Genomic DNA, 19,535 nt, shown 5'->3' with positions numbered 1-19,535 from the left:
TTTTCCATGGCACAGTATAAGGAATGTATGCAACTGAACCTCATGATTTTATTTCATGGTCCAGCAGGAGTGATGATTTTTAATTAAATATATAACTAATCTAACAAGTTACTCCCTCTTAAGCATCGAAAGTCTGAAGTCTTGGGGCACTAAAAATAGTATGCGATTTTATGCATCATGATTGATTAACTAGAGAAAATAATCTGTTACTCAGCTAAGTGCAGCACTGCCATAACTTCATTCAATTCTCTCAAAAACAGATGTGCATGTTTTGGAGAATCTGCATACTATTTCAAGAAACTGTAAAATTTTTCATTGATGGTTAAAAATTACTTTATATATCTACTAAACTGAAACAACCCTGTGTGTTTTATCTTCCCTGTTAGCTAGAGCTCCTGTGCAGATTCTGTCCTTACCAATGCAGTACAGCTTGTCTTGTGTGGACTGATAGCCAGGGTTGCAGGCACACTGATACTTTCCAATCAGGTTGACACAACGGCCATTGCGGCACAGGTTGCTGCTCAGCTCACACTCATTAATATCTGTTGCAAAAGAAAAAGAGGAACACGTTAGAGGTAAATGGTACTAAAGCAAACGCTGCAAATGCACAGCACAAGAGAGGTACAAAATGCTGTGCACAATCTTGATTTTGCCTGCGTGTCTCACCTACACATGCAGAGATATTTGGTGATATTTGATGGCCTGGAGGGCAATCACACCGAAAACTTCCCTCAGTGTTGATGCAGGTGCCACCTCGGCAGAGGAGGGGATTGCGCTGACACTCGTCGATGTCTGTGGGGACAAAGGAGGCACATCAGTGCAGGGCCAGCACATCCCTCAGCACAGCCCCTCACCCACCACAGCCTGATCAACCCTGCAGCCTGTCCTAGAGTCAGTCATCCCTTGCACCATAATGCAGTTAGGAAAAGAAAATAAATTCAAAAAGGCTTCTCCTAAATTTTAATTTACCTTAACTTCAAAGTTCAGGATGATGTCCCACTCAGCAAGATGGGGATTGTGGGGATAAATTTAATGTCCTAAAATCCTGTCCCTTGCTTATATATGCTTTGGCAACTTGCACAAGCAGCCAATTCTCATTTAAAGTTAGCTTTAATAGGGTTCACAAAATAAGAGAGACCTAAACCCAAGCACAATCAAACCTTAAAAAAACCCCAAAGAAACTATGCATAGCATACTAGCACATAGCATACTATTGTACATCTAAAGTCTGTAAAAACATACCCATGCAGTTTTTCATCATCATAAATCCACTTTCATAGCCTTCAAAGCATTCACACTCGAAGTCTCCGGGAGTATTGACACAGATGCCTTGGCCACAAAGGTCAGGAGAGATGCGGCATTCATCGATATCTGTAAGACAAAACACACCCGCAGGGTTTCCAAAGGAGCTCAGTTTTCCCTTTTCAATTCCCAGCTATGACAGACACATCCATGCAGTTTACCTGTGCAGTTCCTCTCTTCAGAATCAAGGGCAAATCCACTGTCACACCTACACTTAAAACTGCCAATGGTATTTCTGCATTTTCCATGGGTACAAAGGCTGGGGAACATTTTGCATTCATTGATATCTGAAAATGAGATAGTAAGGACATATGATGTTACCATTGCATACAAAAACTGCACAAAAGAGCAATGCTGACATCAGAGCTCATCCTTTTTCATGGCAGTGATCCTTCCTTGTGGGAAGATTGGACCACACTACATAAACTGATACTGACTTCCCCTTAACAAATAGTGTAGACAGATACTCTGTGCTGGAATTTCCAAGAACACTTTCTGCTACAGAATAGTATCAGTCTCCCCTTTGTCCTGCAGGATCTGATCTGCAGCTCAAGAAGATTTCAGTGGACAAAGGATGAAGGCAAAGACAGCTTTCAAAGGAAGTACTCTGTCTTCTAATTTCTGAGAAAAGAAATGTGACTTCCATGAGTCACAGAAAACATAATGAACATAAGTAAAAGCACATGTCACTTTCTTTATGGACAATTAATGGCTTAGTAACTGTTTATAAAACAAGGCTGAAACAAACAACAGCAATTGTCATTCATATATATATATTCATATATATATATATATATTCATATATATATTCATATATATATTCATATATATATATATATATATATATATATATATATATATACATATATATATATATATATATATATATATATATATATATATATATATTTCCCTCATTTCAGACATCATAATGTTTAGTTTTTGGCTGTCTTCTGACATTGTCCAGCTTAACCTCAGTGGTAATCCTGAAAATACAGCTTTACAGCACATGATGCTGGGGTGTCACTGTGTGATTCCCATTTAATGTTGGAAGTTTACCAACAAGAGTCATAACACAACTAGGTTTACTGTAAATAAAATTTTCTGATTTGAGCCATCCTGGAAGCTATTTCATCTACTTCTCCAAGTAGTTTCACAAGAAATTCCCAAAATTATTCACCATTTCTTCATTGTTTCACATTAGAATTAAAGTTATTGCACCCTTCACAAGTTAGGATTGTTCCTTCAATACATTCAAAGCTGACTGCCCAGTTTGTTCTGGTTCTTGTACTATGAGATGCCAGGAAGCAAAGTCAGGCATAATTTAACCTCTCTAGTCACACAAATTCTGTGTTTTGAGCCTGCAGTATTATATGGTATTTAATGCCCTCTATCACAAACTAAATTCTCTTGTATTTTATTTGGATTTCAGTTGCCATGAAATCTAACTGGATTTTCAAACGTGGCTTAGGGTGAGTGAAGTGCCTATCACCAGAATTTTCAAACCCAGAGGAGCTGTCTGATAGAACAGTAAAAGCAGAAGCCATCGGGATTTGCCAGCATCAACCCCAAATGGATCACATACCTTTAGAGAAAGGCTTCCCACTTATTTCTATCTTTGTAGAGAAGCCAGGACCCCTTGGGCAAAGCGCCTCAAACTCGGGGGTTCCCCTGAGGGGACACTCCTCGCACTCGTAGCCCCAGGCCGCCCCCACGGAGCAGCAGCAGGCGTCCATGCGGTGCCGCCCGGGGATCTGCGCCGTGCACTGCTCGTCCTCGTGCCGCAGGTAGCAGCTCTCCAGCCGGATGTCTGTTGGGCAATTTAACAACATGTTGAGGAAGAAAGAGAAAATTTACTTCACTGCAGAGGAATTTTTTTTTCAAAATCCCTTCACAGGACAGCTCGCTCCACGTTTTTGTGGACTCGGAGGAGCGTAACAAGTTCACTGCATAATTCCTAACAGCAAAATATTAACGCTAAACTCAGAAATTAACAGTTGAAGTAAGTTTAAAGCACCACTCTGAAAAATGGTGTTCAACACTTAAAGAAAATTTTGGATCAGAAAAGGATTTTAAACATTCCGGCTCGCCATACTTATATAAGGCCTTTTAGTTACTAGAAGCTATGCCTTGTTCAGAGGCAAACCTTGGGCATTATTGTCATAAATGGACAAAGGTGCTTTGGGGGGACAGCATACAAAACGTGGGATATTCTGTTGCACACTGCATCAAGGTGCATGGCGTGGCCAAGCCGCAGACCACAATGGTGCAGCCTCCACTATTCCAGCCTTTGTGGAAAGTGGGGCTGCAAATGAAGAGTGCTAAGAACATGCATGATCTGTAGGGATTTGTCAGATGGACAATCTGGAACTAAATCACAGCTATTAATCAGCTAACAGATGGTGACGGGCTTTAGCTACTACCATTGGAACCTGTTGCTATTCCAGGTGAACCAAGTTCATGTCCCTGACTAATTCAATTTGAAAAATGGGCAAAAATAATTTTCCTTTCCTGTTAGAAAACACGCAGTGCAACCACTGGTCACTGCATAGATCTGCTCTTCACTAGCAGACCTGTACATGGAATTAACACCTACCAAGACAAGTCCGTCCAGAAGCATCTAAAGTCATTCCATTGGGGCACTGGCAAACAAATGATCCCAAGGTATTGACACACTGCCCATTTGTGCAGACTCCAGGAAACACCTCACATTCATTAACATCTATTAAAGAAAAAAAGGAAGTGAGTAAGAGTAATCATTAGCATGCTAAACACGAACAAATTAGCAAAAATATAAAAAAAATTATAACATTGCAATGTTTTTAGGATAAAATAAAAAACTACAGCAGTCTATATGGCCTGAAAAAATTAAAAACATTTACAACTCCCAAAGTAAGTCAGCCAGATCCAATTAATTACAAAAAACTGTTGATGATCAGAAATAATACATGTTGCTATTAGCTATTCCTACATATACTGAAATTAAATTCAAAAGCAACAGAAAGGGAAGGGGTGTTTAAAAACTATATCCATTTTCATACTCACTGTGGGCCAGATATTTGAAGCAAATGGACAAAGAAAGACCAAAATAAGTGCCAAATGACATTATACATTATTCCAACTAGATTCAGTATTTTTTAAAGATTATTTTCTCTAGCTGCACATCTGGAAACTCCAAGAACATTTGAAATCTGGATCTATGGCCTTGTCAGCAATTAGCAACATTATATATATTAAAATAACCTACTTACAACTACACACAGAGTTTAACTTTGTTAAATAAAAACGGTATTTCTATATTTAAAAGGCAAATTTAGCACTTTTTGGTAAGGAAAAATTGATTATATGCATTAGCTTGGCTTGAGCTTAAATAAATGTTTAGTAATCTAAGTGTGAGGTCCTCCCACCCATGTCCTTTGTGGAAAGCATATGCTTCACAACTGCCTTTGGGAAAAAGCTTCCAGCATTAAACATGCTCCAAGATGAAGCGTGACAACTTTTAGGACAGAAGAGGATAAGAACAAGAAATGGAAAAAGAATGACTGGCAATCTGTAGATGAATACTCATGTATAGAGTAACCAAAACGTGGGAAGGTTGGGCTGGTTAGGCCTCCAGACAAAACTCCTGGTGCAGAGACTGCATCTCTCAAACCTCATGGAGCACGATGGAGGACAAACGCTGGGGGGCAAAGCAGTGGCCTCTGCCCCTGAACAGATATTGTAAATTGACTGGAAGGTATGAAGTAAAGCAGTGGATTATTAGAAACCACTGAAACACTGTTCACAGCCTGCAAGCAATAGTGCAGCTGACAACTCCAGGGCTCACCCATAAAGGAGAGGAATGCTGTCAATTTAGTTTGCTTATTTCCCTGCACAAGATCTAGTACTCATTTTACATAGGCTGTGTATGGGAGAATTGACTATCACCTTTTGGGAACTAAACTTACTCCTGTCTCTAACTTACCAGTAAATGTCCTAGAGAACTTTTCCCTGTCTTGAAAAATGCTTACATTGGTTGAAAACCAAGTAAGGCTTCACTAAGGTTACAAGGGAGGAAAACTACTCTGAAAAACCTGGGACTATCCAGGTCCCATAGAAATGAGAAAGATTAAAGCATGCAATAGATGCAAACCGATGTGCTGGTAAAGGAAATGCTGAAAACAGTTCTGTCTGTATCTTGGAAGGATAAACTTTCCATCCCAGCAGTGTTGAAAATGTTCTAAGACTTTCCTTGTGAAGAGAGATAGGTGGGCCCACTTTTTTTTTTTCTTTTTGTTTCACTTACACACTCTGCAAAGTGTTGCTGAGGTCAGATAAGTTATGTACAGTGGGTCTGCAGCACAGACGTGCCAAGGGATTCAGTCATCATTTGGAAAGCAAAGAGTATGTGTGAGGGTGTTCCTCTCTTTTTTTTTTTTAAGGGAAAAAACAATGTTTCTTTATGGAAGCTACATATGGGAGTAATTTTTAAAAAATATTTTAACTGCAGTGTCATGTCAGATGTTGTCAGTCAGGATGACCCACAGCAGTTTGAGACTCTCTGAGCTTCTGCGTATTATGTAAATATGCAGTACTTTTCCAAGGGTTCAAATCAATTCAAATAGAGATGAAATAGGGTGGGACCTTCAATTCTCACAGAATAGTATAGAGTCATCCCATACCAAGCAAAAAAATACACATTTAATATATTAACCTTTTCTTTAACCAAAGTATAACTGTGTCCTGATGTTTTTTGTTTGTTTTTACAGGACAGTGAAAAATACGTTTTGGAATGTGTAAGATTTCATATAATGTCATATGGGAGAAAGCCAAGATTAGGGAAAAAAGAAAAAGAAAACTAAAGTGAACTACAGTCCTTGAATGTTCTTTTTCTAAAGCATAGTAATGGCTTATCATACCACTGTATTGCTTATGCCATGTTTTGTAATATATATAAAATACATGATTTGTAAAAACAGGTTACTCGGTTAACAGTGTTTGAAGAGAGAGAGCCACCTCCTTATACATTGTCTTTGCAAGTCTGTACTTTGAGATAAAGTGTGAGTATGCAGGAATGCTAAACAAACTGAAACCAAATTCATCCCTGACATAACCCTAATGAAGTCAATGGAACAACACAAGGTAAGAACTTGGCATAGTGTTCCTCTATGATAAATTAACCACTTAAATCAAAACACTGGCATTTTTTTATTCAAGCTCTGATTTATGTTAAGGCAACAATAAATACCTTCACACAATGTTCCTCTTATTCTTGAATATCCCTTTTGACATATTGGGTCTGTAAAACAAACAGAAGTGAAGTTTCAGAATACTACAGTCCAAAACTCACCATTAATTTATTGTGCAAAACTGATCATGTGAAACATTATCTAGTTTATTGCTATGAGAAGTCTGAGTGCTTAGACAGTATCCCAGTATTTCTGAAATAATAAAGAGATAAGATGGGGCAACTACATAAACTGTGTCAGCCTTTATCCTCTTTTGCTTCCCATGTGTCTCAGCTAGCTAGCCTAAAAGTGGTTATGATTTCTGTTTCATTTGAACCAATTAATTCATTTCACTCGATCACAGCACATTACAATCCTATTTACCATGGATGAATGAGGATGAATTCTGTTAAGATACACAGAATGAAATTAACCGAAGATTTGAGCAAACTAGCAGCTTTCAGGATATAGAAATAACAACCCACACACATTTCTGCATTCATCAGCTCATCCCTGGGTTCCCAGCTCATCCCACAGTTCAGTAAAGTTATCAAATGAATATGCAGCGACCTCAACCCATTTTTTCACCAATTGTATGATTCTCCAGGTCATCAGTTAATCTGCAGAGTATAATAAGAAGGACTACTCCCTCTCCTCCCTTCATTACCACACCAAAGATCCATTTGTTGCAGACATTTCCTTGGGATCTCTGGGGAACATGCATTTATTGCTACATCATTAGGAACTCCAGATCACTAATTATGACAAACCATGCTAAAGTAAGGCTGCCAGTTACAGACTGTAGGTGTGGTCCCATCCCTTCAGCACTTAAACTTGTAAAATATGTACTGTAAAATCCAGTTAGAACCTTCTATAGCTACATGCTACCTCTCAAATATTAAGACTTCTCTTTTTTGGGACTGAATAAGGAATGACTGCTTGACAACAGAACAAGTAAAGTTATTTGTCTAGCCTGTGCCCAACTTCTACAATAATAATCTCAACCAAGCTCAGAGAGGAAAATTCCTGGGTTCCTGAGGAAAATGAATGGCATTACCTCGTTCACATGGTGTACATGGGCTTCCCCAAGCAGCACCTAGTGAGGAACAGCACTGGGACTTCAGGGTTGCTCCATTGATATTTATTTCACACCTTCCATTGACTATGTTCTGCCAACAGGTACCCTTGACAGTTTCTGTTTGGAAAAAAACAATATATTTTCATGCAGATTCTCTAGCATTATGCACTACTGTATTTACAAACACATGTGCTTTAACCATGAAGAAGAATCATCCTTTCATTAGAATTTACCACATCAGAGCTAAATTTATTTTAAAATCCCTTAATTTAACCTTCTCTAAACTGGATTATAGCCTGAAATCATGCCAGCACAAAGTTCTTGCAAATCCTTGTTTATGCTTACTGTGCTTAACAGGGACAATGTCAATACCACTCACAATCTGAGTCCCTGTACTGATTATGAGTCAGATTAGGAGCCCATGCAGAAGACCCCTTGCTACACCTTCCATTATTTTACTAGATCCCCTAGTCTGGATATCTTCCCATGTAGGAGAGTAGCAGGAGTTAGCTAAGGATGAGACAGCTGTAGTCCTACAGCTTTCCTCACTGACTAGAAAAGAGCTACAAATTACTGTCCCAACAAAACAGGCAAGAAAGGAAATTATGAGCCCACAGAGCATCTGAGCACAGCATTGTCCATGGATGCTCTTGAGCTGGTTTGGACTGTGCATAACTTGTTCATGCTCCATCTCAAACACAATTTTTTTTCCAGAGAGCAGATACTAACTAGAACATGCTCAGTTTATTACAGGAGAAATTAAGGGGGTGACCACAGACCTGAAGTACGGGTCATAGGATTTCTGTGCTGGTTTAAAAAAATTTTCACCTCTCTTTCAAATTTGGCATGAAAGCACACCAAGCCCCCAAGTGCACTCCGTGCCCCCAGAGTAATGGTGAAATAAAGCATTTTTAAACATTGTTTCTGTTATGTTTCTCATTAAATTAATCAACACAAGTTTAATTTAAAAGTATTTTCTTAACCTGGTCTACAATGTTCACATGTCACCAGATATTTTTAACCAGCAAACATAAAATCTTCAGAGGAATAAATACCTATGCAGATGGTCTTGGTTGGATCCAAAGTACTTTCAGGAGAACATTCACAAACAAAAGAACCTGGTGTGTTTTTGCACACTCCATTAACACAGGGGCTGGATTCACATTCATCAATATCTAGAAAAGAAACACACTGCTATTAGTGCCAGAAAACATGAACAAAAATACATATGGCTCTTTTCAGTTTAGGACAAAGAGGACAAAGCTTTCTTCACACCCAATCTTGCCAATATTCCCCTTTTCTGCTATGAGCCCCTCACAACAGACCAGCAATGCTGTGTCCCAAAGACACACTAATGCATTAGAACTGTCTGTGGCTCAAAAAGGGGTCAAACTAGGGGCCCTTTGGCTCTGCTCCTCCCACAAGAGATTTGTAAAGCTTGGTTCTTCTCACCCTTGGCACACTGGTAGCAGTAAATAGGGAGAGTAGATACAGGCTATTCCATGAGGTTATCTAATAATTTCATTTTGGCTTTGTCCCTCTCTCCTCATTCTCCTACGTTCCCACTGAATTTATTTATTGTGATTTTTTTGTTGTTTTTGTTTTACACATTATACCATCATGAAGGTTCAAAGTATTTCTGGCACAACCTGAGAACAATCCATATGAATAAAACTAGGATGAAAGGCTGTATTGCCACTTACCTTCACATGTTTTTAGATCAGGAGTGTATACAAATCCTTTTGGACAGGTGCAGGTGAAACTTCCAGGGGTATTTCTGCACTGTCCATTGTCACAAAGCAGCATGTTCAGAGCACATTCATCGATATCTACAATGAAAATAAAGAACTTTTTAAGAAATAAAACATTTCTGGAATGGAAATCGGGACAGAATTTCACTCCCAACAGCCACTTTTCAGAGGAGACAGATAGGGCAGGGGGATGTGGAATATGAATACTGGATTCTTTTTGTAGACAACAGGTTTGCACAAGAGCTTGTACTTTCTTTCTTCACATATTCATAGTATGTGACAGCCACTACTACAGTTCAAAATAAAGCTGTATCAAAAAGATACAGTTCAAAGGCACTTTCATCCTGCCTTTATTATGGATTAGGTCTATGCAGTCTCTGAGTCCCTGCACAGCAGCACCCACAGTCATGACAGAAACAAGGAGAGGATTGGTTTGAAAAGGTAGGTCCTTAAATCACCAGTTTTTCCAAGCTGGCTCTGAACTTAGATGTTATAGTTAACAAGGCTAATGTAAGTCTACACTTGCTTCAGAGATGAAAAATTTAAATAGAATTGCTAGGGCTAAATTTAAGAACCCTGAGGAAATCTTTGGAAGAACTGTGGTCATCAGGGAGAAGTTGCAAGAAGGTGGCAGTGGGCCATGAATAGCAGGTGAAGACCAGAAGAGACCCAGAGAGCAGACAGGAACAATTGGCTAAGTCAGAGAGGCCTAGAAAGTGTTGAGAGAAGTTGGGAAGACTCAGAGGGTCAGTGCAGCAGCTGGGAACAGCAAAAGTGCTCGGAAAAGAAGGGAGACTTGCAGAATAAAACAGACCATGTGGGAAGCTTCACAGGAGTTCAGAAAAATTGAGAGAGGGCCAGGTGGAACATTACAGGAGAATGGGAAACAGCTGTGATGGAGCATGGATGTGGGCTACAACAGGGTGGGCTGGGGAGCATCTGGAAAACTCACAGATGGATTGGGAGAAGAGAAGAGATGCCATCAGCTACAAGCAAACACTGGAATAGGACATGGATAATTAAATCCAAAGAAGCAAAAGGGAAAATGGGATGAATTACAGTGTGATTTTTATCTAAGAAAGATTAACTCTTCTTTTTTTTTTTTTTTTTTTAAGATAATGGATAGTTTAGACTGGGATAACACCCATGACTTAAGCTATTTAGGTTTAAGTAGAGAATACAGAACCCAAATAAAATTATTATGTAAGCTGGAGATAATAGAAAGGAATTTAGGAATTTTAAGGTGGTTCCAGAGCTGGACAAAGGAGAGATTACAGTAGGATATATTAAAAAGGAGAATAATCATGATGAAGCAAGGATATCAGAAATGCTTTCAGGGATCAGACTTGGGACTGATCCTATAAAATATTCATTTTAAGGCAGAAGTAAAAAACTAATTGAACCAAAAGTTGTGGACAACACTAAGCTGGAAGTTATTGCCAATACAGAGATTCAGGCAAGGCTAAATTAATCTTGACAACATGAACAAGAAAAATAAGATGAAATATAATCGCCAACATTCAAAACTTTGCAATTAGGGACCAGTAACAATAACATGCTAGAAACCAGAACTCATCAGCTGAAGGCTAGTGAGCAAAATCTGGACGTAAGTCTCAATTAGAGGTTGACTTTGATCCCACAGTATAACATGTATTTGAGAAAAGACTAATGCACACTAGAATCAGTTTAGGCAGGATATTCCATGGGGAAATGGAGAATTTCTGGCACAACTATACAAGGCACCAGTCAGACTTCATCAGAGCACTGTACACTGGTCAGATCAGTCATATTCAAGAGAGGGCTGCAGCCTCTCTTTGTATGAAAAGAATGGAAGTACAGATTTGGATAGTTCAGCCAACAGAGTTTGAGAAAGGATATGATGATTCTTTATAAATACTTTGAGGATAAGACATTTCATACCGATGCAGTTTTTCCCAGTTGAGTCTACTTCATATCCAGGGTCACAATAACATTTGTATGTTCCATGCAGGTTCTCACACCTTCCATTTGGACAGAGATCAGGATCCAATAAGCACTCATTAATATCTACATAAAGGTAAAAAACCACAAACATCAGAGCAGCAGTTATTGAGGGCTTGTAGGGGTTAATTCTCCAAGCTAGAAAAAGACAGTTTCAATATCATTTAATGTTGGCAACTCCCTATTTATAATTATGTCGTTCTGATTGGAAAATTCACACTTAAATATTAACACTCAAGGGAAAAAAAGCTTCTCTTGATCATTGATTTATCTCTAGCCCATGGTCATTTAGGAAGGCTTCAACTGAAGGGAAGAACTGGGATATTAAACTGGGGATCAGAGATTAGATTTAGAGAGGCCATGTATTAATACTCCCCATATCTCTTGATTCATAGCATTTCCAGATGGCATCACTTGCCAAAGCATTAATATCCCTCCTTTCTGAGTGCTTTTCCCTATCTACTGCCAGCAAATCTACTAGTGAGCACTGGCTGATTTAAGAGCTTGCAGTTTCACAGTTCTATGACTACCAAGCTTTCATTGTAATAATTTCCTTCTTCTCTACAGTTAAACAAACCCTGGCCTATTTTGACAGATGAAAACATGAGTAAGCTCAATGTTCAATACAGCTTTATTCTTCAGGATGATTTCACCTGAAATATGCAAATATGACTTACATATAAAGTCACGTAGGTAATGACACTTCTCATAAATTTGTCACTATTTTATAATGACAGTTACATACACTCCATGATGTAAACCAGAGAGGCCCCACTGGTGAAATGGCATAATCCTGAAACTCCATGCTCCATTCATTTCACCCTAAACCTGTCTCCCCTTCTCTTCTGTCACCATCCCCATGAGCACAGCTAACAAATTAAGAATATCAAGGTAACACTTTCAGACAAAAGTGCTATATAAAAATTTAAATAACATTAGGTGATCTTACCATTTCCTCCTGCAGTCATGCCAGTTCCACTGCTACACAGAGCCTGATATTCAGCTGGAAAAATTATTAAAAAACTTATTGGAATATTCCTTCTTAGCTCATTCAGCATCACCATTGACAGTATGGCAATTAATTATTTGAAAGAAGTAACATGCTTTCCAATTCTTCTGAAAACATTAATAACCTCACAGTGTTCTGAACCTGTGAAGCATTTTAGCAGATTCAGGGTCTGAATCTGCTTATGAAGATGGATGAGTAAAAACTTCACATGATGAACTGTGGCATTTAAGAATAGACATAAACTTCATGCTGGTCCTCCTACACAAACAAACCATACTACATTCACAGCAAGATTCTCCAGAACTTTATGTCCAAGTCCCTGCCCAAGGTGCATGTTAAAAGAGACCAGGAAACAGAACATTTTTTCCTATAAATCTGCCCCATATTTAACTACATTTAGCAGGAGTGTCTTCATGAGTTCACAACAGATCAAGGATATCTTATCAAATGGTATAGTTTGTTTATGTGCGACAACAAATTTGCTGAATAACAAGAAACACATAATAAATTGAAGTTTCAAACCAGCTCCCCGCAGCCATTCTCCACAAAATCAAGTTACTGCCTTCACAGCAAGGACTGTGTAAGCAGAGTCTTGTTGGAAGAATTTTCCTAAAACACTTCTGCCCATTGAAATCATTAGGATTGCTTTCTTGCCAGAGAGAAGTTATGTCCCAGACAACTTCACTTGGTGGGGATTTCAGTGACAGACTCAAGTGTTTGCAAGAAACTGAACTGGACATTTGTCTGTGCATTGACTACCCAAAGGCAAGGTACTGAATAAGCTACTTTCAGATAACTTGAAGGATATAGGAGTCGTGCAGCAAACATATGACTGGCAGGTGTACCTTATGGAGTTGAAGCTATGAATTAAGCAAATTTTTTCCATTAATAACTTGGGTTAAAATTTACATTCTTTGTTATCTACATCTACCAAAATGCAGTTTGTTATCTGAAAATGTCCTGTTTGTTTTTAATGTGAGTATCAAATCTGGAGCCAGATATTGTAATTTACTGCTGCTTAAAAAAATTCTCATCTCCTGTAGTCTTAAAACATATAAAAATAAAAGATTGCTCAAAATACGTAGCATATTATATAACAATGTAATCTCCTGATTTAAGTTGCAATGTTAATATGAAACTTTCTTCTACCTTTCTAGAAATCGTGTACGAACAGAATTTGTAAATGAGAAGATTTACCAGCGAACATGGCATACCTGAGTTTTGTGCTGGGCAGGGCTGGCAAGGCTCTCCAAAGGCATAGTCAGTGCTGGCACAGCAGCATTCTGACTTTGTAACTGCGCCCGTTAATGGTCTCACACATTGTCCTCTCTTGTAGCCGCCGTAGCATGTGCTCCGCATGTGTGTATCTGGGGGAAGAAACCTCTCTTAATCCTGCCATAGCCAACTATCCTGCCATAAATTATAGCAAGCATTAAATGGAGCTCTGGTGTCATAAACACCATAAAATAGCTGTCAAAACAAAGTCTCTTTCACTATTTCCCTCTGCTTTCCAGCCACCTGTATGCATCCCTCTACTAGGGAAAAGAAATTTTTCTTCCTCACGCTCCCAAGAATTAAGGCATTCAAATAGTCACTGTATTTAATGACTTAACATGCATTGGTGAACAACTAGGCAAACAATCAATTCTTAACCCTGAACTAGTGAGAAGCTGTGGGGAAAATGGACAAAGTCTTTGCTCTTTCTTTGCTTATAAAAAACCCAAGGAAAAGTCATTAATGCTATTCTGGTACGTAAGACCTGATATGTTTATGTTTTCAGGTCCAGGGGTGATTTTTCTCTTTCTTTACGAACTGGCCCATAAATAGCTTTCATGCATATTAGTATTTTACCATCAACACTGAGCTTGTACAGAAATGGGCAGAAAATTGGGTACATCCCATGTTAAAAAGACGTGACAGAGTAATTACGTCTTTAAGCTTAGTGACAAATGAAGAATTTTACATTGACAGAAACAGGGCAAATTCTCACCTATTCAGAACTGACAGAGCAATAGTCACCTCTACTCTGTATAGTCTACCTGACCTTGTGATTTGACCCACACTTTTTTTCTCCTTAAATAAAAAGGAAATTAAAAATTTGGCCTATTACAGTAAACACTACAGAGTTATTATTAGCCATTAGAACTACTACCCACCATTCCATTAAAAAATGGTAAATTCTACATTCAAACTTGATCTGTTCCTCAGACTAGCACTATTATCTTAACTTTGGTTAACTGTGACTCCATTAAGTTTGTCTTACCAACACAGACACGTCCATCCAGTCCTACTGCAAGGCCAGGGAAGCATTCACATCTGAAAGAGCCATCAGTGTTCACACAGCGCCCGTTCATGCATATTCCATCTGTCTCACACTCATTGATGTCTGTTGGAGAACAGAATGAGCTTTATTAGAAGTTAAACTACATAGTGTTCGATGCCTGGCTGAAACTTGCATTTGTGCAGCTTATTTTCAATGTATCCTATAGAAAAATATCAAGGGTAAATGGAAAGTAGTTCAAGTAAAGATTTTGTTAGGAATAATGATGAATTTGTTCTTTGAAATAGAATAGGAAAATGCCAAATTCAGGAGAAATAAACAGAACAAAATTATTTTCCTCTCCTTGGAGAATAAAAGGGACTACATTTTCCTGACTTGTTCCCAAGAGGTACATGTTCCGATTTAAGGGTCATTCAGGCAAAATCATAATTGGAGGAAGGAGGAAACTGTGGCTGCTGAGACAAAGGACTTGTGTAGTATATAACAGGACATTCCCTTCCCATACTAACAGTTCATGCTGTAAGAAATCAGTCCAAATAGCAAATTGAATCTTTCACCCTCCAACAAGGTGCCTTCACAGGGCCACCAAAGCATTTCCTTTCCTCCTGCAGTACATGGGAATCTCCCCAGCCAGACCCTGCCTGCAGTCCCTCTGGTGATCTGCATCACAATGGGTTTTCCCATCGGATGCTCATTACAGCCCATTTTAAAAACTTTCAATGAACAGAGTGCACTCCAGCCTTGAAAGGAATTCATTAATGATTTGAGTCCTGCACAAGTCACCATCTTTGCCCAACAATGGCACATTGGACAATAAGGCCCATAGCAATGAAATACAGGAACTAAAATTTGTAATATTAAACTATCACATAGCCATGTTAAATTATATATAGACTGTGTATCCTGATAATAGTAAGATCATTCTCTAGATGCAGAGAGAATACTATCCTTTTAGAAATGATAAAGAAAATGAGTGTCATAAATATTGTTTGGATGTATAACCTTTATAAAATAATCACTTCATAAGAATTCACCATATTATATACAAGAGACAGTGTGTGTGACAATTTCCTTTTTTCTGACCTTAAAAGGGCAAATTGAGAGTGAAACACCTCTGTGTTTTACTTAGCTTGTGTTGTTTGGCATAAAAAACAGCTTGTATGATCCAAGATTCCTTCTTCAAACTGCATTTTAAAATAAAAGCTATATTTAAGTACATGGGCTCAAATAATTTTTACTTCATCCTACAATCTTTTGTTGTGTTAAGACAAATCTTAGATGTTTTTCCCACTTTAAATTTACTCAGTGCAGGTAAAACCGGAGTTGGGATTCAAAATGAGCCCATGGTATTTAATGGTGTAGACAGCTATTTTGGTGAACAACACTGAACTCCTATTAGAGATTCTCATACAAGCAAAAAAAAAAAAAAAAAAAAAAAGCTTTCCTTTTTAGAGGTTATTTCTAGAAACAGAAAGGCAAAATTACTTCTTTCCCATTTCCTGTAGTTCACATTTTTTAAAAAAGATTTTGTAACCTAGTAAAGGGAGAAATGTGTCATCTATTTTCTTTTGTACTGATTTACAAATGTGTTGGAAATACCACTATAAAATTTTTAAAGGTAAAGTGGGTCACATAAAATGGTGCAAGTCAGCTGAAAACCTGGTTCCTGTAAAGATGAGTAAAAAGCCTCTGCTTTTACCAGGCCTGAGATTCCACAGAGTAAATCAACTTCACCCACAGGAATAAAGTCCAAATTTCTGACCTTGAGAATGCTCCACTGTCTTCTGTGGTAAAAGTCACCATTTGGATGACTTAAAATATATTCAACCTGGTTCTGGAAACCCAACTGATGGATTAATTCTCCATGTTCAATAAGTTTTGCCTTTTCTGCTTAGCTTGCTTAGTAGTGCTAGCTGGGTACACAAAGTTCTCTAATTTTAAGCAGGAAAAATTTACTCAGACTACTAAACTACCATTTTCAATTGTCTTGCCATGACTTTTAATTTGGGGAATTCCCGCTGATCTAAAGATTAAACAATGTATGGAATAGAAATAATGCTTCAAACTTCTGTATGCCTGATATGTGTTTCTGAAAAATCAAGAAAATCATCATTGAAAGAAGCTAATGGTGAATAAATTTAGCATGTCTTGTATTTCAGGGAATATACAAGACTATGGTGTAACATTATTTTTTGGCAAGTTATTTCAGAAAGTCTAAGTGGAATTTTTTACCAGACAGCCAAGCATATACCCTGTACTTATACTTAAATTCCAGCTTTATGGAACCAAGTGTTAATTACATTATCCCCATCTTTGGGTTAGAAGACCTTCCTAACAGCTGAAAACTCAGCTTGGAGGACATCAAACCAGACAGTTACAGAAGCAATGAGCTGCACTCTTCCATTCCTTTGTTGATTCCCTAGTTCTGCAAAAACACACGTACAATTCCCTATCAAAACTGCTCAGGCAGGAAACGAATTTGCTGCAGAAATGCCCATTTGTGCAAACACTCCCTGCACATCCAAGCATGACCTTAGAGTTTCGTAGCAATGAGGACCAAAGACACACGGATCTCCTTCTTGCTTGCTCCAGAGAAGATCACTTATTGCTACAAACCAAGCCCTGTTATGCTCTAAACCTCACCCAAACAGGCACGCACAGGCTGCCTGCCCCTGCAGTGGGGCTGTTCACGTGTCCTTTTACCCAGTGAGCTCTCTGGTGTCCGTGTGTCTCCCCAACCAGCCACTGCCTCATGCACAGGGCAACCACAGGCCAGCCAGACAACCCCATCTCTGGTTATATGACTGTTCTTTACCTCAAACTTAGCTGAACCTTTCCCAGAGTGCTTTCTGTTGCTCACCAGAAGAGAACAGGATTTCTTATCTCCCACATCTTCCCCTTCTTTGTTCAATCCATAAAAACACAGCAAAAATAACTATACCACTAACAAAGAGACCCACAGCATAGGAAAACAAAAAGACAGTGTCCAATGTCCCCAGGAAGAGAGTTGCTTTTTCTGCATTTGGAAATAAATGGCTACTGTTCCAAAGTTCTCAGGGCCTTGGCTCAGGGGCTGTGCTGTTTAGGCAGGAGGGTGTCCACTGGCTGGAAATGCTGGCTTTGATGGTTTTGAATGTCTTTCTGGAAGCATGGAGCAGGGAATAACTGAAGAAAGTCAGCAGGAACATAACAATATGATGGTGAGTGCAGTGAGACACAAGGTCTCTACTGGCAAGCTGCCTCTGCAAGCTTTCAGGCACAGCCATGTTCCTGGCAGCCCTACCCTGCTCCTGCTTTGGCCACAAGGCCTGGATGGTGATTAGGCCATTTTTCCTCTCACTGGGCTTTGTGTCAAAGGCAAACAATGTTTGTCCAGACGAGCAGGTGACCACTTTGGACCTGCTGGTGATAGAACACAGGCATACCTTATCCCCTAGCAGGGCCTTGCCACTGCACACCCAATTGTGGATCCCTAAATAAAACTTTTGGAAATTGGTTCCACGCACACAGATCTTCAGAGCAGCATCACTCTGCCAGGGATCAAAATTGATGATCTGCACCCATAAAATTTAGTGTAAATATTGCATTATCTAAATGTTCTTGAGGAGCCATATTCCCCTTTTTGATTTTTTGATAACATGCACTTCTCTGACTATGAACAGTAAAACAATGCATCTAATAAAACAACAGGCACACACCAAGCACAAATAAGCAAGGTAATACATCATCAACTGCCTAAATACTTTACCATCACCCAAGGTCTGCAATCACTGGGGAGCCCCACTTCACAGTGATAACCTGAAGGACCTTTCCCAGGAAAGGTTTCCAGGTTTACCTTGAAAAGGGGGTCCAGCTTTTATAAGACCATATCAGCAAGTCAAAGTGACTTTATAACATTTTTAGTGCAGAAACACCTGGGTCTGTTGGCATGCTTTCAGACCAGCCAGGACCAGGGCTTGGCCAGAGCCTAGGCCTTGACAGGAAGGGTTTCCCTAAAATATCTTTCAAGCAAACTTCTATCTATATCAGTTGGGAAATTTTCTTAAAATTATGCATTTCTTGCAGACAGGTAGCTAAATATTCAATGGTAACAGGAACAACCTACGAACAACCAAAGGAATGCATATACATAACATCTAATAATTATTTTACAGCTAAATCCCTTTACAAAACTCTATGTATTAACATTATGATACAAACAACATATTCAGAATCACTAATAATATTAACTACTGAAGACCTGGGAATTGTTTCATGATACTTTGGGTGAATGGAAGAAACAACACAAATATGAAGAAGGTAAAAAGTATAACTTGGGTGTCCAGGTTTCAAAATCTGGTTTGATTTTCACCAATAACAACTTTACCATGTAATAAATGTTTTCATGCTCATTCATAAAGAACAAGGCTTAGCACAAGTGCAAAAAGCAGTGGGAGAAATCCTTCTTTTTACTATAAGATTTGTTCCAACTTTCTGTAGGAATCAGTTGAGTTCTCTACAATTCTGGATAATTGTCAAATATTTGATGCAGAGAAGTAACACTTCTCTAGGGCCAGAAACCCATTTTGACTGTATCCATACTCCTAGTCTGGAGGCACATAGCAGAGGCAGAACATCATTGTGTTTTAAGTAGTCAGGTAGAGTTACCATCTTCTTGGGTGGTATTTCAGGGCACAGACAGATGTAATTTAAAAAAAAAATTAAAAACCACCAGAAGATACTCAAGGCAAAAATCAAGAGAAGCATTTGGGCTTGGCTGAGCTTCCATCCATGAGTCAAATCCTTCTTAATGACACAGAGAGCAGCCAGAGATCTCTGAGAACACAACTGGCTGATGTGCCATGGCCTGATGGGCACTGAAATCTCACTGACATCCCACACATAGACCAGCTGGAAAACAAGCTTTGGCAAACCACACACATCCCAC

General features: G+C 38.8%; 1 protein-coding gene across 5 annotated transcripts in view; it reads right to left on the bottom strand.

The window, feature by feature from the left end:
* FBN1 (fibrillin 1) overlaps positions 1-19,535 on the bottom strand; it is a 140,823-nt gene that overhangs the window by 48,062 nt on the left and 73,226 nt on the right. For all 5 annotated transcript variants that reach the window (XR_012582151.1, XR_012582152.1, XM_074549314.1 and 2 more), the window contains 14 exons: positions 14,591-14,713; positions 13,542-13,694; positions 12,268-12,321; positions 11,259-11,384; positions 9,291-9,416; positions 8,643-8,762; positions 7,567-7,704; positions 6,530-6,580; positions 3,899-4,024; positions 2,888-3,112; positions 1,464-1,589; positions 1,243-1,371; positions 667-792; positions 417-542 (listed from right to left, as the gene is read on the bottom strand). Coding sequence is in view for 3 of the 5 variants with exons in the window: in XM_074549314.1 (XP_074405415.1) it covers positions 417-542; positions 667-792; positions 1,243-1,371; positions 1,464-1,589; positions 2,888-3,112; positions 3,899-4,024; positions 6,530-6,580; positions 7,567-7,704; positions 8,643-8,762; positions 9,291-9,416; positions 11,259-11,384; positions 12,268-12,321; positions 13,542-13,694; positions 14,591-14,713 (1,749 nt within the window). In the remaining 2 variants the exon portion in view is untranslated. The remainder of the gene's footprint in view (positions 1-416; positions 543-666; positions 793-1,242; positions 1,372-1,463; positions 1,590-2,887; positions 3,113-3,898; positions 4,025-6,529; positions 6,581-7,566; positions 7,705-8,642; positions 8,763-9,290; positions 9,417-11,258; positions 11,385-12,267; positions 12,322-13,541; positions 13,695-14,590; positions 14,714-19,535) is intronic.

The sequence above is a fragment of the Zonotrichia albicollis genome, chromosome 11 (genome assembly GCF_047830755.1).
Source record: "Zonotrichia albicollis isolate bZonAlb1 chromosome 11, bZonAlb1.hap1, whole genome shotgun sequence".
In the NCBI taxonomy this organism is placed as follows: domain Eukaryota; kingdom Metazoa; phylum Chordata; class Aves; order Passeriformes; family Passerellidae; genus Zonotrichia; species Zonotrichia albicollis.
Note: the sequence above shows the minus strand (reverse complement) of the source record. Positions and strands in the feature narration are given on the sequence as shown.